The sequence below is a fragment of the Diplotaxodon limnothrissa genome, linkage group LG4, assembly GCF_057381915.1.
Source record: "Diplotaxodon limnothrissa isolate DT_005_m linkage group LG4, D_limnothrissa_male_GT1.1, whole genome shotgun sequence".
Lineage (NCBI taxonomy): Eukaryota > Metazoa > Chordata > Actinopteri > Cichliformes > Cichlidae > Diplotaxodon > Diplotaxodon limnothrissa.
This window is the reverse complement of record NC_140599.1, coordinates 26,431,168-26,454,512: the sequence shown is the minus strand read 5'-3', so window position 1 is coordinate 26,454,512 and position 23,345 is coordinate 26,431,168. Positions and strand designations below refer to the sequence as shown.

At 41.3% G+C, this 23,345-nt stretch overlaps 2 protein-coding genes across 8 annotated transcripts in view; one reads left to right on the top strand and one right to left on the bottom strand.

Moving 5' to 3' along the window:
- Window positions 1–5,404: 5,404 nt before the first annotated feature.
- On the top strand, window positions 5,405–8,950 carry gosr2 (golgi SNAP receptor complex member 2). The gene is made up of 6 exons (XM_085352703.1): window positions 5,405–5,570; window positions 5,792–5,856; window positions 6,474–6,582; window positions 7,713–7,845; window positions 7,966–8,106; window positions 8,571–8,950. Exons 1-6 carry the CDS (start codon window positions 5,542–5,544, stop codon window positions 8,730–8,732), a joined length of 639 nt encoding a protein of 212 aa, XP_085208829.1. The 5' UTR covers window positions 5,405–5,541; the 3' UTR covers window positions 8,733–8,950.
- An 873-nt stretch (window positions 8,951–9,823) lies between these two features.
- The window catches only part of gpatch8 (G patch domain containing 8), a 29,050-nt gene continuing 15,528 nt past the window's right edge, over window positions 9,824–23,345 (bottom strand). For 5 of the 7 annotated variants that reach the window (XM_085351760.1, XM_085351761.1, XM_085351762.1 and 2 more), the window contains 5 exons: window positions 16,724–16,791; window positions 15,599–15,685; window positions 15,363–15,506; window positions 15,138–15,268; window positions 9,824–14,871 (listed from right to left, as the gene is read on the bottom strand). In XM_085351760.1, the coding sequence (XP_085207886.1) occupies window positions 11,034–14,871; window positions 15,138–15,268; window positions 15,363–15,506; window positions 15,599–15,685; window positions 16,724–16,791 (4,268 nt within the window). In that variant the 3' untranslated portion in view covers window positions 9,824–11,033. Of the gene's footprint in view, window positions 14,872–15,137; window positions 15,269–15,362; window positions 15,507–15,598; window positions 15,686–16,723; window positions 16,792–19,115; window positions 21,003–23,345 lie in introns of all 7 variants that reach the window. The other 2 variants (XM_085351765.1, XM_085351766.1) reach the window with 2 other exon arrangements.

Below are 23,345 nucleotides of genomic sequence, written 5' to 3'. Positions count from 1 at the left end.
TTTTAGTTTTATTTAGTCTCTTTGTGGCTATTCGCAGACATTTCATCATTAAAAGTAATATTGTCGCAGCAACTGGGGTGGTCATATAGACTGTCCCTGTGGGAGGAGGGGGTGTTGCCCTCTGGACCCCCAGCTGGACTCCTTTCACAGTAAAACCCACTGAGATGTTGGGAGCTTATGAGTTTTTCCTGTCATCTCTGACAGGCCCTCATTTGCTTTCATTCAGCGCCTCGCCACAGCTTCAAAGACGAGTGGCTCACCTGCCTCAGGGAAGAAGTGAAAAGATCAGTGTGCCTTTAAAAAAATGACTGGTATCCAGAAATTGTTGACCCTGGGCAATTTTGCTCCTCATAATTGGCTTCTTCACTGTGTCTGTCTTGGGCAATCATTGTAGAGTTATGATGTGTTATACTGCCTGGAAAACATCATTAAGTACATTGTAGGGAAGTGATTCAATAACATATCATTTTCCCTTGATGAACAAAACAGTGTTGGGGTGCGGGGGTTGGGGGTAAGTCTCTGAGCACATCCAGTGCTTTCATTTCTCTACTGAACAATAACCAGGCTGCTGTGTTTTCTAAGCAGTGCAGGGAGACTGATGCAGCACTAAATGTTGTTTGGTTACAAGACCTCCAAAGGGGCTAAGATAAATCACATTCCTAACAACAAAGCAGCAACATACATGCATGTTCTCATATAAATATATTTAATACATACCCGTGCTTCTCTTAAAATCATTGTTAACATACAAGTCTTGAGCCACCTTGCATTTCTTTATGTTGTATTTTGCTTCCAAGTAGCCAGAAATTTTTACAGTGGTCGTGAGAAGGCTTCCTGAAGGACTTTTAGAGTTTTATTTGGACTCAAAGTGATAAATCAGTGTTGTCTCTACACATAACAGACAACTTAGTAGTGAACCAATTAGAAATTGTATCTTTAGACACTTTGTTTGTGTCATAAAAACACTAAATTATTTCCCATTATTTAGGTGAATCTGTGAAAAATGCCAAACACAACACAGTTTGACGGGAAATAGCATTTTTGAACCAACAAGGTGATTCCAAAAGAATTATTTGTTGTAAACTTGGCGTTTTTCGGCATGGTGTGCAACGTGTTCTTAAAAAAACTGAGGATTCACAACAAGTGGAGGAAAATGTATGTATAAAAAGTATGTACATCAGATGAGCAGTATCTGAAAGTCATGCCCTTAAGAAAAATGGAAAAAGAAACCTTGAGAACGAGTCCTAAAGACTAGTTAAAGAAATTACAAAAGAGAGTTCTGGCTACCTTAAGAAATAAAGGTGGTCATTCTAAATTGTACTTTTCAAGCTCATCAGTATTTTGCAAACAATTTTTTTTTCTTATTTACTGTATTTTTATGTATGTTTCCTGTTTTCTTTGCCAAATATAAAGGTTTTCCACAATACTATGCAAACACTTTTGTGCAGTAAAATCTATACATTACCCCTCAGTAGTTCAGTTATCTGTTACTTTATACTACAACTGAGGGTAAATATTGTAGTGCTGTAGAAAGCAGAAGTACGTAACAAAATTGTAATACAGTTTTCTTCTAAAGCAGTATCTCAATAAAATAATTCTGTTCTGTATCATCATCCAAATTCCTTAAAATTACAAGAAAATTAATTAAAATGGGAGAAAAGGATGAATGTTACACCAGCTGTGCTCCATAGACATGTGTATTAAGGTATGACAGTGACAGTTGGCGCTAACTCGCTCAGTCAAAGTGATCAAGGCTCCACACCTGGAGTCTGGATTCCAGTTTGCGCCCGTGGTGATCAGGTGTGGATGAAAACCAGTAAGCTCATCTCATCCTTTCCTCAGGGCTGAAACATAAAGGACAGACGGAGAGAACCCCACGACCTCCAGAGATGTGCCTCATGTATTGCTCAGAAATGGTTTAAGAGGGTTTATTCCTCCTTCTCGCTACTTCTTGTCTATTCTGAGCAACAGGTTAAAGCCGTACGCATCCAGCCACTACCCCGAGGATATGTTATGACAACCAAAAATGGTGAACTGCAAGAGCAAGAAGTGGCATGAACAGATCTCAAGATTTCTGACATGTGGGGGTGGGTGAAAAGGACCTCTGTTCAGAAGTGTCTTGCCTGAAGATACAACCATCAACTCATGTAGCATCAGGCAGCCGTGGAAAAGTGTCTGGGCCAACTTCTGATTGCTGTGCTGAATGAGGAAAACAAATACAGGTATCACCTCCAAACAGGAGCACAAAGTATGTTAATGTTTATGTTTCCCTTGCTTTCCCTTGCACTCATTTATTCTTTCTTCCCTAACAGGTAGACACCACACTGATGGAGGGTATGTATAGGGTGATTGAGATGTGGTTTTATTAAGGCGCCAGGCAGCGCTCCAAGGTGCTTTCCTCATAATAAATCACCAAGGAACTATTGTGAAATTTAGACAGTTTTTTCACACCCTACTCCATGACAGAGCCAGTTTGTGGCTGGCAAATCTGACATCTTCTCTTCAGTGTTTGTGAATTGTAATCTCACTATGAAGTTTAATAATATTAGTTTTGGTGACTCTGGCTGCAGGCAAGAAGAGGAGAACAGCTTCTGGGTGGAAAAACAGGAACACTCTGACACCTGACTGTGGAAAAAGAGGATGGCCTAATTAGACCTAGTCAGGGAGAGCTGACAAAAGCTCGCCTTAGGACATGTTTCTTAGAGTCTTTCCTGTGACATGTCTACGTGTCAACAGATTATGCTGTATCTTCTCAAAGCTTGTCTTTGTAGGCCAAAGACCTCTGTGTCCTAAAAGAATATCAAATGCAATGGAAAATGTAGCCTAAGGCTCAGATTTATACGTTGGGAGTTTAGCATTGTCCAATTACAGCCTGTCCAGAAACAGGAGTTTCATGCCCGGTTTTCACGTTATTTATGTACACTTATGGTCAGATGTTTACATACATTCATCATAAGCATGAATGTCATGGTAATTTTTGGCCTTTTGTGGTTACTTTGAACTTTTATTTTTACAGAGTGCAATGATTGTACGGCATACACCTTTGAAAAAAAACAAACAAGAATTGAGTTCATAAGTTTGAATTTAATTTGGATAAACCACACGGTCAAAAGTATACTTACAGGCTCAAATATATCTATACACTCCCACTAATAGTGTATGGCTAAATGTCTCTTAGCAAGTTGCACGATAACCAGGCTTTTGCAAGCCATCAACAAGCTTCGTGCATAATTCTGCCTGGATATTTGACGACGCTTCCTAGAAGAAGTGGTAGAGTTCATTAAAATTGGTTGATTTCCTGGCACAAACCTGACTTTGAAGTACACAAATTTTGAATAGGGTTGAAGTCGGGTCTTTGTGAAGGTCATTTCAGAAGCGAATAACCTGCTTTATCCATTCCAAAACCATAATTGAGGTGAAGTTGAAGAATTTAGAGGTTGTCTTCTTCCTCAGCTATTCCATCTTCTTTGTGCAATGTAGCACCAAAAGCAAAACTGGCTAAGACCATGACCCCCACCAGATTGACACCTAATAACAGAGTTATTAGGTTTGAAAGCCTCACCTTTAGTCCTCCAAAGATACAGTGCAGGAATTCAGTTCCATTTGACTCAATTCAATTCAACGTAGTTTTATTTATGTAGCACGAAATAAAATTAAAAATAAAAAAAAATAGTCCGCTCAACACACTTTATGTTGTAAAATAAAGACTCTACAATAATGCTGAGAATCATTTTGCAGTCCTTTAGAAATTCTGTCCAACAGACCTTTCCAACTTGTGTAAATCTACAGTTTTCTCTCTGAGATTTTCACTGAGTACCCATGACTATTGTTCAGTCCAACTGGCAAAAAGAAATTACCCTTTGTTTTGTAGTCAGTCATGATTCTTGTTTTCTAAAGTCATTAAAATAAATTACAATTTTGAACTGTATTGTATCGAAATGTTCTATATATTTACTGAGCTTGAGTCTGTGAGCCAACTGTATTCCCAACATTTTGTGTTACTATACTATCTTGTGTCATATATTTATTATTATCATTATTTATGTACTATCATAACAAATAATATTTTAAAAATATATAAAAGTAACAAAAGTAACTGGAACTAAACGGAATTTAACACACACAAAAAAGAGTAAAATTAAAGCAAAAATACATTAAAAAAAATATAAAACTATAACATTATTGTATATAAATATAACATTATAATATATTATAAATATATTTTGGGAATATAATTTTAGGAATTAAAAAGACTGGTAGACGTAAGGGATTACATTTTCAGCGTCCAAAATTGAGGAGGAGTGAGCAGTCTTTTCTCCCATAAAATTTTCTGAAACATAAACAGTGACATAATAAAAGTATCAGTACATGAAAAGGCTTCCAATCAAAAAGAGGTGAACAAAGTGCCGGGGGAATGCATAAAACATAATACTAAGAGAAGAACAGGAAAAATAAAATGTATTACATATTAACCTTTGACAATTATGAAATAGACTGTACCAGTATTCCAGGTACAGTAGTGCATCCAATTTGATTTGAACAAGTGAATTAATTAACATAAAATATTATATATATATATAAACAACAACACTTAAATCACATGAATAATCAATATACAGTAATACAGTATAAACCTTTCCATGACATGCTTTACATGGTATATCCTGGACACTGAAAAAATAAAGCGTCTTCATTTCACTGTTAATGCAGTATTTGTCGTATATTATCTCAAATTCAAATTCAAATTTTATTTGTCACGTACACAGTCATACACAGTAGTGAAATGCTTGGACAACTGCTCGTGACCTAAAGAAAACAAAAAAGGAAAAGGCTATGAATAAGATAGGAAATAAATATGAAAAATTAAAAAGGGTAAATTTAACTAGGAAGGAATAAAATATAAATTAAGGTTAAAAATGAAATAACTGTACAACACAAATTAGAATGAAGGGTAAATTTAACTGGGAAAGAATAAGATAAAATACATAAATTAAAGTTGAAAATAAAATAACTGTACAACAAAATACACAATATAGAACTATATAAGAATGTATGAAGAAATCTAAATATAAATAAATATATACACAATAACAGCAGCTGTACAAGTATTAACCGGAAATGAAGAATGTAGTGACCAGTGTTGTGCAATCCACAATCTATGTCTATCTATGTCTTTTTCCACTTTTGGTCAATATAAATAGAGGAGCAGGGGTATTCTGGGTGTGTTCATTTCGTCACTTTTAAAAAAAAGATTTTTATTTAAAACATTAAAAACCGCAATAAAAACACTCCTCTTACAGTCTGCTGACAGAGATGTGTAATTAAGAAGGAGTGAGCTCTCTTCTATATTTCTCTCTGTGTGATGACGTCGCGCGGCTTCCGGTTTCCTAGTTCCGTACACAAAAGCTCCGCTGATGACGTGTAAACTCCTCTAACGTTAGCTACCAAGCTAACAGAGCCGCTTGTCACAATTAAAACTATTATAACAAAAATAACGAGATAACGTAAAGGGAGGGCGAAGCGTTTCTTAGATCGGGAAAAATGGAGACGCTTTACCACCAGACCAACAAGTGAGTTCTCTTGTCTGATGTGGAAACGGTGCCCGTTAGCTACCACTGCTAATGAGCCTAACTTATTATCACTTTTACTTCTGCTGCAGCAGGCTTATATCAGCATAATACGATTATTAAACTATAAATATGGCGCATACCAATATGTTCATGTACAGTAATAATTAAAACAAAAATTGTTTTTATTGCTGCTCACTAACGGTATGATCGTTGTGGATTAGGCAAATCCAGGAGGTTCAGTCTCTAATGGGAAATCTGGAAAAGACAGACCGCCAGTCAGTTCATTGTAAGTGACCAGCTGTCATGATTGTAAGGGGCTCTGCCCCTGCTCTGTGTGGGAGTGTTGTTGTGGTACAAAGCTGTCATTCCTAATGGCACCACCTCTGATGAAATCCCCTTTGAAGAGCTTCTAATTTCTGCTCAGAACCGGGTCCTTGTTATGGCTGCTTCTTCCTCTCACATATATAATGATAAAAGCCAGAGCTAATTGTTTTCTGTGGATAGTGCCTGGCCGTTCAGTTCTGTGCCCAGCTGTTGCCAAGACAGGAAGTAGTAGGGTGGGTGGTATGGCAGATAATGGTGGGAGCCGGGCAGTGAACTCCCCTTCACAAATGATGACATAAGGTTTATTTTAACCCCAGGGGAGGATGTAAACTTACGCAGCTACTAATGAGCTGGGGTCGCTTAAGTGATGAATGCTACCCTGTGACACCTGGGTATATTATTAGAAGACAAACAGCATCCCACACTCTTTTCTTTATATATATTGGAAGACATGTTTGAATCAATTCAGTATGTAAGTAAATTAGCCAGTAAATTTCAAAATTATGAATTGTAATTTCACAGCCTTAACTGATGTCTTCCCTGCAATTCTCTCTTCTTCATTTCTCTCTGTTTTACAAGTGTTAGAAAATGAACTGCAAGCTAGAATCGACCAGATCTTCAATCATTTAGAACGCCTTGAGATCCTGGCCAGCAAGGAACCGCCAAACCGCCGCCAGAATGCCAAATTGTGAGTTTGGATTTAAACAATAGACGGTGACCATAAAGACACAGAAACAGCTGGATGTATCATATGCAATAAAGGCAGAAGGAGGGTTAGATGATGAAGAGGCAGCCGCGTCCTGCCCTGTGGCAACGTGGCTCTGTGAAAACATTTCCTCAGAAGCCCCCGTCATCACCAGCATTCCTGCTGCATTGGGCAAAGATTCATTGCGCTGTGGAATTCATTCAGTGCACCCCATTCCACAGCGCTCCTTTAATCTTAGCAGGTCTCTGGTGGGGCCTGAGTGAACTCAGGGAGGGGAAGGGGGTGGGGGGTTGTGGGGACTCTTCAAAACAAGCACATAAGATTTGAGAGCAAAATAAATGTTCTCCTTATTCAGTACAACTGCTGATACACTGAATTGTGAAAAAAAAAAACAGGGTGCAGTAAGAGTTAGCACCACTGTCAAACAAGGGTGGAGAGACAGTACATTAAATTCCTCAAATCTGTTAAAAGTTCCTCTCCTGTCCTCTTCATAATCAGCTGATTCTATTTATTTATTTGGTACAATTTAACGAGGATGTCGACAGACAGCAGCCTGGTGCATAGTTGCATATGTAACTTTTGTGAGTCTCCCAACACAGAATCTGGTTAATTTCTTTTATCTAGTTAAAAATAATTTTTACTAAAAAACCCAGCAGGATTTGGTTTAATGAAATGATCATCCACTCCATGCAGTGTGAACCTTACTGTAACAGGGTCTTGAGTGCTGAAAGTCAGTTCCTGATTTGGCTGATGCGGTGCTAAAAGTCAGAGGGAGGAATACATTGTTTTCCCCTGCCAGGGATGAAAAATTATTTAGCAGAGACAGGGATGTGTAGACCAGAGTGGGAGAAATCCCTCCCTGACAAATCACACCCTGGCTATAGCACTTGCACATTATAGGAACTGCAAGCTTAAATTGAGAAGTGTTCAAAAACTCCAAGTAGCCTGTTACCTCCCACAGTGGGCAAAAATGCATTTGAAATCTCTATAGATTACTCTTTGAGGTGACTGGATTGCTTTGTAAAGATTTGCAGGGACCCTCAACTTTAAATTGGAAAATGTTTGTTGTAGTTGTAAAACTGGACACAGTTGAATCCTTTTCTTTCTCTCAGACGAGTGGACCAGCTCAAGTATGATGTCCAGCACCTCCGGAGTGCCCTGCAAAATTTCCAGCACAGACGCTATGCCAGAGAGGCCCAGGAGAGAGAGAGGGAGGAACTCATGAGCCGCACCTTCACCACGAATGTATGTAAATTGTCTAATAGTGATCAAACTGGTGATGGGTATTGATGTGAATGCAACATTTTAAGCTAAAAAAAGAATCTAGAGTTTGTGTAAATTACAGAGATTCCTTTTGTTTAATAGGACGCAGATACCTCCATCCCCATAGATGAGACCCTACAGTTTAACTCCAACTTGCACAATGCACACAAAGGCATTGATGACCTCATCGGCAGTGGCAGCAGCATCCTTAATGGTCTCAGAGATCAGAGATCTACGCTAAAGGTTAGTGATTTAACACAGCAGAAAAACAAGTCTACATCTGTAGCTTATTTAAACCATTTGTTAAACAAGGAAGCGGAATAGAAGGTGGACTGAATTAAATTTCCTGACCCACTTTCTGGTGTCCACGACGATCACAATAGTCGTATTGTTAGTGTGCTCATGCTCAGAGGGCGAGTCTGTGTTTCCAAGGAGGAGATGGGCTTCCTGGTTTTGCTTCAGGCCTCTTCTTATCAGGGTGTGTCTGTTGATCAGCACTCTCAGCCTGGTTGTCTAGCCATGAGAAACCTCTGACGGAGTGGCGCGTCAGGGAGGGCGTTGGCACTCAACGTCTCTCAAAATCAGAGAAATTAGTGGAGATAATTACAATGTGGTCATGGAAACATTTCGTTTATTTATGGCTCTTATAAACTGTCACATGTGATCATTACTGTTGAAATGAGTGTGGCTGTTTTGGCTCTGCACAGGGAACTCATAAGAAGATGCTGGATGTGGCTAACATGTTGGGGCTGTCAAACACAGTGATGAGACTTATAGAAAGGCGAGCCACTCAAGATAAGTTCATCATGATTGGAGGCATGCTGCTGACCTGCGTCTTCATGTTCCTGGTAATCAGATACCTGGGCTGACCTCCAACCATCCACAAGGGCGGCTTTTTGATCAGTCGTGGACATTTCTGCAGCACATCGTCCCTCATGATATGAATTTCTAACATTAAAACCAACTTTCATAAGTTGTTCCCTTACATTTAGTTTTCTTTTAATGGCTTTCCATCATGTTTATTGATAAAATGGTGACGTTGGCAAAGACCTTAAACTACAGTATTTTTAATCCATGTGAAGCTCAGTGTGCCACTTTCCATTTTTACCAAAACCACTTTGAAACTGTAAATTTCTCCTGTGATTTTACACAGATGGTTTCTTATAAATACTTAACTGTTCCTCAAGTTGCCGTCAGTGTTCTTCCGCCTTGATAAACATGGTTTTTAAAGAAATACAAGTACGAAAATGTTATGTTCAGTGTTTCATCACAATGCAACTTAAGAATTCTCACCAGAAATTCTTGTTTTATGGTGTAAACTCAGTTACTAGCTTATTAGCTGCACCTGGTCAATACAGTCTAATGTAGTGGACAAAGTAGGATCGAGTTGATGCCATACAATTCTAATACATTAGGCACAATGACCAGAAAATTAGAGACTTTCAACACAAACATTATATCCTGTATTAAGGCAGGACTTAGTGGACAGCCTCATTAGGTTTAGCGAGCTGTACCTAATAAGCTGGGAACTGATAATATATGTAGGTAATAGTTCAAAGAAAATCAATGGAAGCAGCCCCTTTCTGTCACATGCTTTCTTTCATTTATTCTTGGTCTCGTCTCACTATGTGAGTGATTTTAAAGAAATTAAATCTATAATTTTCTTTCTACAGCCTCGTGTAATGGTTCTGCAAGTGCTGACAGGACTGTTTCCCCTTTTACAGTAAACAGTATTAATCATAGCCTGTGAACAGATACACTAAATGCATGCTGCATTCACACGGATTGACTGTTTTCGCGAAGCCTATTCCAGGTAACTCCAGCACCATCTACTGTTGGACATTTACATCTGCAGGGGTTGTTTGACTGTCAGATGAAGCTTATGGAAATAAGGCAGGACCTTCATGTGACCATCTACAGTTATTTACATGGCAATTTCAATAATGAAAAAAATATGGAAAAAGACACACAAACTCAGGATTTTATTTGGTGAAACAGAGTTAAGTCTTTAAAAAATACAGAGTTGCTACTTTTCTTTTTAAACAGGTCACTGCTGTTTGGCACCCCAGCAGGGATGAACAAACCACCGTGATAAAATACATGTGTCCACCTCCCATCCAATTTGTCATTTGTCTGCTTTTTCCCCTCCCCCCAACAGCAGTGTCAACCCAGTAGAACGTTAATAGGTTAATCTACAGCAGTTTTATTTACAAAATTACACACAAAAAAAGCCAAACACAGCTCTTCTTTTGAAGAGCATTTTGGAAAATAATTTAAAAAACAGAAAAATACAATTATTGCAGTATACTACAATCTTATTATATGATGCACAGGCACCATCTTGATGTACAGATTTCAGTGCAATTGATTCAGATGTACCCTCATCCCAGGGAACAAGAGCTTTGCTTCAGAGTATTCAGGAGATTTACACCCCTTCATCACATTTCCCCTGATTTAGAGAGGGCTTCTTGTATGACAGTGTCATACTTGTTTGGACACCATATCGGTTTTGTTTTTTCATATGGCTGTCACTGGTGGGTTTCTTCACATTACACACTGACCTATGTACAAGTTACTGCATTACAAATTACTTTTAAACCAAGAATCCAATAGAGAGTGAGTAGTCATTTGAAAACACAACAAGAGATCAGTAATCATGAAAGAGTCCATCTCTGAAAATTAGATTACACAGATTAAAATGTTCACCTCTAGAACAAAACCACTTCCTTGAATCGTAACACGATTCTGCTTACACCTTTAGCCATCATGTATCTCTTTGGCTGCCAAAATAAGCAAAAAAACCAACAAAAAACTCCAGTAGTTTCTGAGGCTGTTACTATTCCCCAAATTGGAATATAAACCAATGGTCTAGAGGAAGTGTCTACAGTTTGTAGAGGGGGGAGAAACAAATCTGTGAAAAAATGAGAAAATAAAAATCTCACATGTACCAGAAGAAAATGTTAGTGTTGATTTTGAACCCAGCAGTCTTAACCACTTTGTGGTGACGTGCTGCACTGTGAAGGCCAGTAAAGTTCTCATAAGATCCACATCTTACAGCCTGCATGATGTAACAAAGACTTTATTTAAAACCCTAAACCAAGAGAGTTCAGGTTAAGTCTTTCATTTAGTGGTTGGTTGTTGTGAACACACTACTTCATTTTCATTTGTTTTCAAGAGCCGTGGTTAGGGGGGTGCTGGAGGTCCTGTCCTGAGAATATTGGGTGTAAGAGTGGGTGGAGCTGAAGCGCTGCTGCTGCTGCAGCCTGTGAGGGTCGGGGTGTGAAAAGTGTGGGGTAGAGGGCTGTGTGTGGAACATGGTGGAGAGCTAAGGGGGTGTGATGAAGTGCAGAAGCAGGGATAATATGTATTGGCTGACCAGAGAGGAAGGCTGTTGGGTGGGCAGGGATCAATCCTGCATGCCCCAGTGAGTGTCCCAGAGAATGACCAAGTGATGGCCCCAAAGGAGACAGGGAGATGGGGGTAAGGTGATGCTGGGGAATGTGATGTACCTGGGCCAGCTGGGCATGTGCCGGATGTGGGTGGTGGGGATGAGCTGGGTGGATGCCCATTGCCGCAGCAGTGGCTGCATGGTGCTGAAGGATGGCGTGTTGCACTGTGGTGATGGATGTGCCAGAAGCTACGGACACAGTTGGCTGCTGAATATGGATCTGCTGCAGGGCTGGTGGAGGGGGCGCTGGGGCCAAAGTGGCAGCTGCTGCGGCAGCGGCTGCTGCAGCAGCTGAGGGAAAAGTCTTGACCTGCTTGGCTAAAAGCTGCTGCTGAATATGCTGTTGTGCAGCCTGTTGCAGCTTGCTGTATTTCTCCATCTCCTCTGGTGTGAATGTAATTGGCTGACTTTCCAAAGGAGCCAGTCCATCCTCCTCTGCCTCCATGCCATCCTCCTCCAAGCTGGGCGGTGGGTAACCAGGGTAGGCATGCATGGCAGCCTGCTGCTGCTGCATTTCAGGCATCATGGACTCCATCATTTGGTTCTGGGAAAGGTCTTGTCCTGACTCTCCTTGGTACTGGGGCATCATCATGGAGGGCTCTTGTTCAAATACTGGCCGGGTTTCTTGGTGCCCCTGGTCTTCTGTTGCAGGCTGCTGTGTCTCTTCTTGAGTCACTGTGCTCTGTGGGGCTTCCTCAACCTTCTGAACTGGTGGAGCTGGAGGTGGTGGTGGAGGTGGGAACTCCCTTATAGGCTCTACTAATATAACCTCTCCTTCAGGTTCAGAGCTCTTCCCCGTCCCTGATTTCTCTCCCTCTTCAGGTCTGATTAAAGGAATTGCTGGCTTTTTCCCTGCCTGCAGCTTACCAATTAGTGGAAGCATGGCTTTGTTTCCAAGGGATGGGGGTAGTTTTGGGCCAAAATAGCCCTGCGGTGGGTCTTTAATCTTAATCCCAGATTTTGTTCCTGTGGTAGAATCTCCAGAGCTTTTCTTGGACTGAACCTTCTCCAACAGCTGTCGTGCAGTTAGAGTGTTTTTCTGTTCTCCTGCATCTCGAGACCCCCCTGGTCTCAGACCCAGCGAGCTGGATGAATGGGTGTTACGGTTAAGGCCTCGTGAAGAAGAAGACCGTGGAGACTGGGAGCGGTAGATGCGTGAGCGGTTGAAGTCTCTGCGATGGGTGTCACTATCCTCTCGACCCCTAGTGCTTCGCCTGTGAGGAGACCCTTTATTTGAACTGGAGGAGCGGCTAGCAGAGCTGTAGCTACGACTGTAGCTCCGCCTCCAGGATCTTGCACTAGTGCTGCGACTCCAGCTGCTGGAGCTTCTGGAGCTGCTCCGATGATGCCGTCTGTGCCTCTTCCTGCGGCTGTAGCTGCGTGAACGTGAGCGTGAGTCTTCTGAAGAGGAAGATGTGTACTGATGCCTCCTGGATCGTCTACGTCCTCGGCTACTCCTGCGGTCATACTCTGAGTCGGATGAACGTTTGGAGCGCCTACGTCTGCGACCTTCTGTGCTATAGTCGCTGTAGCTGTCTGAGTAGCTTCGGCTACGGTGGCTGTAGGCACTGCTGCCTGCTGAGGAGCGCTCAGAGCTGCTGGAATAAGAGCGACTACGGGAGGTTTGGCCACGATGACGTCGGCGACTGCTACCTCGTCGTTCCCCCCGTCTCGATGAACGGCTGCAGGATCGCCCTGATTCTTCACTACGGTGGCGGCGCTGTTCCCTCGGGCTTGACCTGTGATGACGTGAGCGCTGGGTATTAGAGCCCCCTTCTTCACTTTCACTGCTCGGAGGTCTACCAGAGCCAGGACTCTTTTGGGCTGAGGTGGAGCACGAGGCACTTTGAGATGCACTGGTGTCAGTCTTTTGTCTTTTGTTGCCACTGTGCTCTTCAGATGAGTTGGCCTTGTCAGTACTTTTTCCATTCCCTCCTTCTGCTCCAGATTTGCAAGGCACTTCCTTAGCACCACGTTTCCTCTTCCCCAGTTCTGCTCCTGTAGCTCCTTCCCCTCCAGTTGTCAGCTGTACAGAGGAGGTAGCAGCTTTATCTTCCGACTTTGGTTTAGGTTTTTCCTTTTCTTCACCTGTTGCCTCAGCTTGATCTTGAGCCTTGTTTTTGCTCTTCTTACGTTTGTGTTTTTTCTTTTTTTTGGGCTTTTCTTGTGTTACCTCAGTCTCACCTTCTGCATCTTCTCTCGCTCCTTTTTCTTTTCCTTTGCGTTTTGAATGCTTTGCAGACTTCTTATGCTTCTTCTTTTTCTTCTTTTTCTTTGCACTATTACTTCCACTTGTGGGCTTTTGTTCTTCACTTTCTGGCTGCCCAGACTCTCCTTTTGACACTAGCTTGTCTTTGTCAGCACTAGTTCCAGGTTTAGTAGCCATTTCTACTTCAGATGGTGAAGCATTCACTTCTTGTCCCTTGTCATCAGTGTCTTCACCAGGCTTGGGGGACTTTGCCACTTTCCCACCACGCACTCCTTTGTTACGGGACAGTTTGAAGTCAAAGTAGAGGGGATTGCAGCTGTAAGACAGGGAAGGTTGAGCTTTTGTAAATTCAAGGAGCTCTGATGGCCACTGCAGGGTTGTAGTCTCATCTTTGCTCAGGACTGGAAAGAAGGGACCAGTGGGCATTTTCGGACCAGCGTTTGTATCCACAGTATCACGCGTCTCTGCTTTCTGGGTGGGTGAAGCTGGTACAGCAGGAGCTGCATCTTCTGCACATGAAGGGGTCTCCTCTTCTGCCTTTACGTTAGCTGATAGAGGAACTAGGTCTGGGTCAGCATCTACAGTAACATTGCCATGTTCCTTTTCAGTTTTGCACTCTGTCACACCGCTCTCTGTCTGTTCTGGACTTTCTTCAGCCTTGTTCTCCTCTTGTGTCTCTTCCTCATCGTCTTCATCTTTGCTCTGACACTGTTCAGAGGCTTTCATGAACAGCAAAAACTGGAAGTGTGGCTTTACTCGACAGTGAGCTGGTGGTACATAGTGGTAGTACTGAGGCTCTTGTCCAACATATCCTTCATTGGTTTTCATCATCATTTTCAATTTGCTAAGCGTTGATGCTAAAGATCCTCCATCATCAGGCTGCTGCACCTCTTCTGTACCTGCTGCATCACCTCCTTCTCCTCCTTCACCTCCTCCAGACAGTCCCTTAGGGCTGTCTGTGCCACAGCCTGATGTGTCATCTTGTCCTCCAGCCTTTTCTCCCTCTTGACTCTCCTCTGTCTCCATAGCTTCCTCACCATGATCAGCAAAAACAGCAGCTGCTGTCTCCAGTTTTACTGGTGCTTTCTTGGCAAAAGAGAATGATACACTGACTTTTGATGCGTTGCTGGAAGTTGGCGAGGATGAGGCATTCTTTCCCAGAGAGAAGCTAAAGGTTGGACCAGACTTTGGGGAGGCTTGACCAGTTTTATCTGACAGTGATCCTTCCAGGGCAGTGTCTGCCAAAGACTGTGTCATACTGTTCTCGGGTGTCATGCTGTTGCTGTCTTCTCCTTTCTCTCCATCAACAGCGACTGTAGTTGTTTTGAACATAGGTCCACTTCCAGGAGTTCTGAAAGAAAACATTACACCAATGTGATGCTGGACAAATTTTTACTATCGAGGTCTTTGACGTTAATTTTTATCATGCTTACTGGAAAAGATGAAAATATGTTTTAACTTACAGTAAGTGAAATGAAATACATTTTGTTGAATTTGTCTAGTTTGGACTAACATATTGAACCAGTGACATTTATAAAATAAGTAATTTCACCATGTCCCATTAAATATATATACACAACCCATCCAGCAGATGGCACTCCAGGAACAAATACTTACCGGTCTTGCTGTTTTCTCTGCTCAGCAAGCTCATGCAATCGCCGCAGCATCTTTTCTTGTTTTTTTCCATCTTTCCGGGAACGTGATGACACATTACGAGCAAACTCTCTCTGCTTCAGCTCTTTAAGCCTCTGCAAGACAGAGAAAACGGGAACATCATTTCATCGTGTCTTTAATTAAAAACAGATCTACATCAACACCGCAATGCTTGCTAAACAGCAGTACCTGCTTGTGAGCGTGGTCATAAGAGTTAATGTGGTTGTCAAATTCCTGGTGTTTGGTGTACTGTTTGTCACACAGCTCACAGTAGAAATTGGCTCTCAGGTCTTCCAGAGCTTTTGCGATGGCTTTTTCTTTTTCCATCTGGTCCTGTTTTTAGTGGGAAATTTAAAAATACAGTATCAAAAAAATACAAGTGATAACAATTATTATCACTGTGACAAAGAGATAAACAACCTCACCTTGTATTTTTGTCGCAGTTCTTCTGTATCTTCCTTTTCCACTTCGAGGACTCTCCTCTTCTCTGTGGCATCCTCGGCATAATCCAGCTAGGACAAACAAAAAAGTCACATCATAAAGCAACAACATTGTCAAAGCCAGTCCAAGTTCATCTTATATACCAAAAATGAGTTTAATATGGTGCATAGAAGAGCTGATGTGACTTGAACGCATCGAGTCCCTACAGTGACTATAGAAGACAGCACATGGAAACTCCAAGAAGAACAGTTGGTCAGTTTGTGTCGCTTGTGTGCTGTTACACACGTTTATCATGCTACACGTTTATCATGCTGACTGACTGTTTGCTGTAGAAACATCTATGCGACCAAGGTAGGTGAATGTTATTTCAAGACAAATATCAAAGACTAAAGGCAGGAGCTGAAATAACTGACAGTGATGCTCGCTGAAAATTTAAGCATAGTTTTATTTAGCTGGGCAGTGTTGGTGTCACATTCTTCTTTGTGGTTTTTACATGTTTTGTTTTCATTAAATAGAATCATTCATCATTCATGTCTGAAGGTATTTGAAGTGGTTAAGACTGTCCATGGCAGTCAAGATCTTTAATATGTTGAACACAGAACACCTCTGCATGAACTGCGTGTTGTGAACAGGACCCGTTATACTTAAGTAGTCCTGTAGGAAGTCACTGTGCCATAGCCTTGAGACTTCTCTTAAGGGACCTAGCAAAGGAATGTATCCCATACTATGAGATAGATAGATATACAAAAATTTGTGCAAATTATTCACTCACAAAGTGTTTCTTAATACTTAACAGTATGGTTTTTATGCTATGTAAATGTCTTTAGAGCTCCTGATGATTGGTCCAGAGGCTATCTGGTTGACTCATCAGGAGCAACCCTGAAACATGGAATTTTCAAAACCATGCGACCTTGTATAACACAGCATTTTAGCTCAACTGCTCATTTTCAAAGTCATTTCTATTTCACAGTCAAAGCACTCACCCCAGTGTCAAAACAAGTTCATAATATTTATCTAAACACCTTAAACTACTACTTGGGCACTTAAGGTGCAAAAAAAAAAAAAAGAAAGAAAGAAAATGTACAAATCGATAAAAATGAGCATCATACCTCCATCTCCATTCGTCCCATCCCCATGACATCATACTTAAGGATGATGGGCACAGGGTCAGTGCGTCCTAAGGGTAGAGAGAGAGAGAGAGGACCAGGTGAGCTTTTTTTAATGCTTGGATGAAGAACCAACTCGGAGACAGCCTGCTTTTAGAGCATAGGGTGCTGGGGTTAGAGAATTTTGCCTTCAAGTGCAAAGAGACCAGAAAGCTACAGTGAACCAAACACCAGCCATTCTCACAGCTTACTGCAGCCACCAGCTACAAACCAATTTAGCCTTCCTGTTACATTTGACCGGGCTGCTGGTTTGCATTATGAATGAGTCAAATTAGCTGCACTGGATTCCTGATGGAGTAAATGAAGACAAGGGGATCAGGATTGCTCAGTAAAATGTCTTGATATAGAAGTACACTACAAAGCATACTGATCTTTAAGCCGGTATGTTTTCATTTGTGCCTCTCTGGCACCCCTCCTCCATCCTTTCATTCCTGCAGTCCTGTTAAACCAGAATGCCAAGTTTATCAAGGACGCTGCAGCTCGAGGGACTGTGTGTGTGTGTGTGTGTGTGTGTGTGTGTGTGTGTGTGTGTGGGGAGCTGCAGCTGCTGCTCACAAAACACCACTGCGACATCCTCCTTGAGAGTAACAAAGGCTCCCAATATTATCTAAAGGCTATTGCATCACTTCTTGCTGAACTGTCTGTCTGACCATTTACTGTCCTGAGGTCCAAACCTGTTCCCTTGTCAGAGGCCCCCCTTTCCTCATTATGACTGAAGCTGAAAGATTTTTCTTCCGTTTACTTAACCTGTGTTATGTAAGCTGTGAAAAGAGCTAGATCAGAAGGAAATTAACTTGTAGAAAAATAAACAAACCAAAGACAACCAAAAAAACAAAAACAGAATGAAACATTAAAGATATAAAATATATGTAAATCAAAACTACATTGGAGATTGACACTGAATTGCTTGATCCACTCATAATCAGCCAAACAAAGCAGAGAGAAAGAGTCAAATTAAAAAAAAAAAAGAAGAAGAAAAAAAGGACACAAGCACTGAACTACAGCAGAGTGACGTCACAGGCCAGGTATCGCCATGGTGACAGTGCAAGGGATGGGGGATACTTACCTGGTAAAACATGGGCATGAGTAGGAGGAGAAGGAGGGGGGGACAGACAGACAGACAGGGGAATCTCAAAACAAAAGGCATAAAGAGAATTTGGACTAGTCTGCTGCTCCTGATGCCAGCCAGATGTAATAATTAATCACACTGATAGTGATTATCAATTCAGTTTGGTTTCAGTTTTTTTCCCCTCCCACAAATCCAATAATCCAATGTAGGTTTTTCCACAAATTAAATTTCTATGTATACCATTGGGCATATGGAAAAACTACTAATATTTAATTACAGTGGCGCTAAATAAGATGTAACCTTACTACCAGTTGGTGCCATATATAAAGAAGAGAAAATAGAATTCTCCTATTCGTAAATACAGATGATTTTCAATCAAGAGAACGAAACATAAGTAATGGAGTAAATAATATGTTCAAAACCTTTTGGTTTTGATTAAAATTTCAAAATTATCACAACCGCAGTGGCTTTCTTACACATTCTTACTTTCCTAGACAGGAAAGTAAGAAAAAATTTATTGCAAATCTCTGTTTCTTTTAGCCATCATAGCCCAATGACATAGTCATTTTAAAAACAAATGCATGGGCATAGTAGCACCCTGTATAACAGTCTGCCTGCACTCTCAGTCCCACGGCAGTGTCTGTCACCTAGGCAGGCTTTTTTTTTTTTTCTTAAACAGAATACCTAACAGTGATTGGATGATTTTTCTGGCCATATTCAAACTAAGGAAGTGAAAGAAAACTGCTGATTTTGAGATCACAAGACTACTGATAGCCTGGACATGTAAGTTCATGCCCTTTATCAAGCAGCAGCAGAAGTGAAACCAAAAACAGGGTTTAGTCTGTTAGCCAGCCACTGCAGTGGTCTCTCTGACAAGTCACAAGTCAGGCCTAGAATTATAGATTAATGAACAATTACAGTCATCCCAAACTATCACCAATCTTTAAACACAGTGACAATACTTCCACATTACCCATTCCAGTGAAAAAGAAAGGGACCAGACAAAAACAATGTGCATCTAAATCACAGGGTGTGAATCACAAGGTTTTTTGGAGAAAAAAAAACTGAAAACAAACAAAATGACAATGTTCTAAGAGTAATACATATGCATGGTAATATACAAGCAGCAGAATGAAGACTAATACAGAGAGAATTAAAGCCTATGTAGCATTGGTGCTCTGATGAAAGGAAAAACAAACCAAATAAAAATTGGAGAAATAAAAACAAACAGAAAACAAGTCAATTGGGGGATAAAATAACATTTACCACTAAGTTTACCATCAGCACAACATGGGCAGGATCAAATCGCTGTAAAAAAGAAACACCAATTGGTTAAGCAGGAAGATTGAGGCACATAGAGAAGGGAGGGTGGGGTTGGGAGTGTGGTTATGGGATTTAGGGGGGTTCATTACCAGAGGGGCTACTGTGTGTCAACCGCCCCACCCCCCCTCATCCCTTCATTCAGGGCTAGGTGCTTACAGGGATTTCCTCTCACCACTCTCTCCCAACCACTTATCCCAGTCCCCAGGCCCCTAGCCTGATGTCATCTTGTTTCTCAAACAAAATATATCCCAAAAAACAAATTACCACCCCTTACATCTTTTCCACTATGGGAACTTGCGACCTGTAACTGAACACAAGCTAAAAAATGGGGCAGTGGGAGTTGCGGAAGCAAAATCTGAGCTCCCCTCAGGAGATTGTGCTAAATGAACCAACACTATAACATAGCGCAAACAACATGGTTTTAAACTTTATCATGACGAATGCTACCATTTCACTAATACATGCATGTATGCATTCTCATATGTCATTGAGTTCCTGTAGTGGAAAAGCAGGTTGGTTTTACATCTAGTAAAAACCCTGGAAATCCCTCATATTTTAGCTTGGGAAATAAAAAAAAGTGAAATCTCATCAAATAAGAACTGTTAAAGGAGCTATTCTGCGTAAAAAGACTAGAAACTGCCACGTCTGATAGTATTTTGGGTCTAGAGGGAGGCTTACCGCCTAAGAAAAGTAATGAATCAAAAATATACTTTTGCCTTTTTAAAGATGTGGTCAAATATCTAGATTGAGACAATAGGTGTCTCTAGGGATGACCACCATTTTCCCCCTCTGAGCTTTTTTCCTTGCAGATGCTTGTCAGCCCAGTTAGCAAATCTCCCTGAGATTCCTTCATTTCCTCGCTAGCCTACCGCCAGCAAGCTCATTTTGGGATGTGCTTAACCATGGAAAAAGTGAACACAAACTACACATAAAATGTACCTGAGGGAAGAGCCAGCAAGGCTTTGAGCAGTGCTTAGAGTAGTTTCTTTATTGCTATGGAACAGCAACGTTACTCAAGTACAACTAAAGATGTTAATTGTGCATCCAATCGTTTTGTCATATAGTCCTATATCATGTGAACGTAGTCGTTTAGTGTGCTACCTCCAACACTGCTTAAAGCCCCAGGTGAATGACAGTTGGAGGCAGGCAGAAGTGCACCTCTGGGACAAACATGCTATGCTGAAGGGGCAAAGAAACGGGGGGAGGATGGGAGCCTGTGACCATGGGGACAGAGACAATTGGGGTGTAAGAGGTGGAGAGGTTTTCCCTGCAAGTTGACTCTATGGCCCGGTCAGTAGCAGACACACACGCATCTCAGTTCCACATAATGACCACACACATACACATGAGTTTCACAGGTTTGGAGGTAGAAACAGGCAAACAAGCAGAGGGGAGAAAACTTGTCTACTCTGCAAGCCATTCACAGTCTGAGCCATGGTTACAGCCAATCAGATTACCCAACAGCAGCCACGGAAATTCTAAGAAGGGGGGGGAAAAATCTAACATACACGGAGATGATGATTCTAAGGATTTTGAATGAATCATGGCTTCCTAAATCTACCTTGATTTAAAATGGATCGTCCTTTGTTCAAATTGAAGCACATTACTCATAAGCAGATTGAAATAAAGGTTTAGTGATTATAAAGCAAAGAAGAGGAAGCTGACAGAGGCCATTAGCCTATGATAAACTGTAAAAGGGGTGTTACACTGAGGTCAACTGCAGAGTGGGAAAAGAAAACACACCCACACACACACATACCCACCCACCCACACGCACACGCACACGCACACACACACACACTGACATACAGAGGATCCAACAAACCTTACCTAAAAAAAGGGCAAAAGGGACAAAAGAAGAATAAGAACAGAGTCAATACAGTGAAAAACTTAAAAAAGGGGACACAATGCTTTAATGTCAAATTTCATCAACCGTCTCTTCAGGCAAAGAGGACAGGAAAGAAGAGGAAGATTATAGTGATTATCCAGCAGACTTCAATGAGATGCAATGGTTCACCTATGTGATATGCCTACTCCTAAGTATATTAGCAAAATTCAACAGGAGATAGCGTGCTCCAACACTGGGCCATTAATTCCAGCACAACAACTGGACACAATTTGCCGCAGTCTCATCTGCCCACAAAGCAGGATGCTTACATAATCTCATGACTGGTGCCAGCGGCAAAAACAAGAGCACAGTCAGCCTCTGCAACTTGTTCTCTCCTCCACACAAAGCACACATCCTTATCACATCAAATAGTCTGCTATTCACTGGTTCATGGCCAGATGGAAATAAACAATGATGGTTACTGAACGCTAAGCTCTGAAATTTCTGCTGTTGTTACCCTCCATAAACTTGTCAGCCTGCCCAGAAAGAAATGAAGCAGCCTCTTGGCCTACTCTGGTCCTTGGCCATGGTCAGCCTGAGAATACCTATGAGAGACAACACTAGGAGCCAAGGCCATATATGTACATGTGAGAGCTGCTAGGGTGGCAGCAACAATAAAACTCAACAACCAGAGCTCACGAGAGCTCAGTGTCTCTGGAGGACAAGTGATTCCTAGAAGCAACATTTTAACATGGAAAGAACAGACCATGCATGCTGTAATTCTGCATGAGCAAAAAAGGTAAAGACTATAGTGATTACCTTACTTTAATACCTTTCTACACTCAAATAAAACCAACAAAAAAATACATAACAGCTCTATGTTAACAGTAGAGAGAGGATTCATCATGTTCGTCTTCCTCTACTGGTCAGCCAAATGTCAACACTTACCATTATTCTGGTAAACTAAGGACACTGTTTAGTTAGGCAGTCTGTGTTCAAATTTTGTCAAGCACACAGTCCAAGACATTTTCAAGACCCCCTTTTCTCACTCTTTTACTTGGCAATACAGTGTACTGAAAAATCCTATTCCCAGAACCATGTAAACAAGGAAATCTGGATTAGATGAAAACAATTAAGCAGCACTATCCTGGACACATGTTTATAGATCTGTATATATAAGACAAGTAAATTTAAGCAACCCAGATACAAGCTCTGCCTAAGCCCCAACACATTTAAGACAACTATGTAATTTGGGCGTGTGCTTTTCACTGTTTTGCAGTATTAGTGGTGTTTCTCAATAAAATGCCAATATTGAAAACAGATGTTGCTGCTAGGTTTACAGGAAGGGCAATGCACTTGAGAAAGCATTGCAACTGAGCAAGACTAAGTGAGCGAGGGAGATGGATAAGTCAGACATGACTAAAATGTTATGGATCCAGTGGATAGAAAGGGACATAGAGGAGGAGGCAGATAAGATTAATACCAGAAGCTATGTAGAAAAACAAGCTCCACTCTTAACAGACTGCAAGGACTCGCTTGCCCTGAAGGCATTGACATCACTCATATATAATGCTATACATCACTCTTTTTGGGCAGAATTCAGGGAAGGGTGAGGCTACGAGTAGAAACAGAAAGGGGAGGAAAAGGAGAAAATGAAGATGCTGATGAGAACAGGAAAGCCAGTGAAGAGACAGGAAATGGCTTGGTGGAGACATGCCAAGGCTCTGCACCACTGCCACTGAGCCAATGAGCCTATGAGCACAGCAGGTCTGAGCTAATGAGGTGCCAACGTCGGCCAAGGTCTAACCCGCACGCTCAGCTATGTGCAGCCTTCTAAGTTCGTGCAATTCAATATAAACAAGGCCATTAGATTACTATGAATGGCCAAGAGAAAGTAAACCTCTCTTAATGCAGCTTTTTAGTCTAAAGCCTTTTACATCTTAGAGAATTTGTTCTAGTGCACAGGTCACTGAGCATTTCAGAGTCACTCTCAAAATACAAAGCAATCCTTAAACTAATAGAGTAATACAATGTAATATGTTCTTGGGCATGCAGTTAGAGTAATAGAAAAGCAGATTTTTAGATTAAATGCTGGACTCATCAATTGTATAAAGTCATAGGTATACAGGGTAAACACTGAGTTTAATGATACAAGAAGTGTTCAACTAATGGGACTGTCCAACACAGTGTCTGATCAAATGTCTGCTAGCTACTAGTGGACCTATGGTCCCTATTTCTAACTTCTGTTTGCGGTCTCAGAGCTGTAGGTCGTGTGATGACCAGCACACACACAGCAACCACACAATGGACAGCATAAAAACTTCTTTTTGATTACAAAAATATGG

Coding starts and splice junctions, on each gene's coding strand:
- gosr2 (XM_085352703.1), top strand. CDS start 5,542: ATGGAGACGCTTTACCACCAGACCAACAA. Junction 6,583..7,712: donor CGCCGCCAGAATGCCAAATT/GTGAGTTTGGAT, acceptor TCTTTCTCTCAG/ACGAGTGGACCAGCTCAAGT. Junction 8,107..8,570: donor ATCAGAGATCTACGCTAAAG/GTTAGTGATTTA, acceptor GGCTCTGCACAG/GGAACTCATAAGAAGATGCT.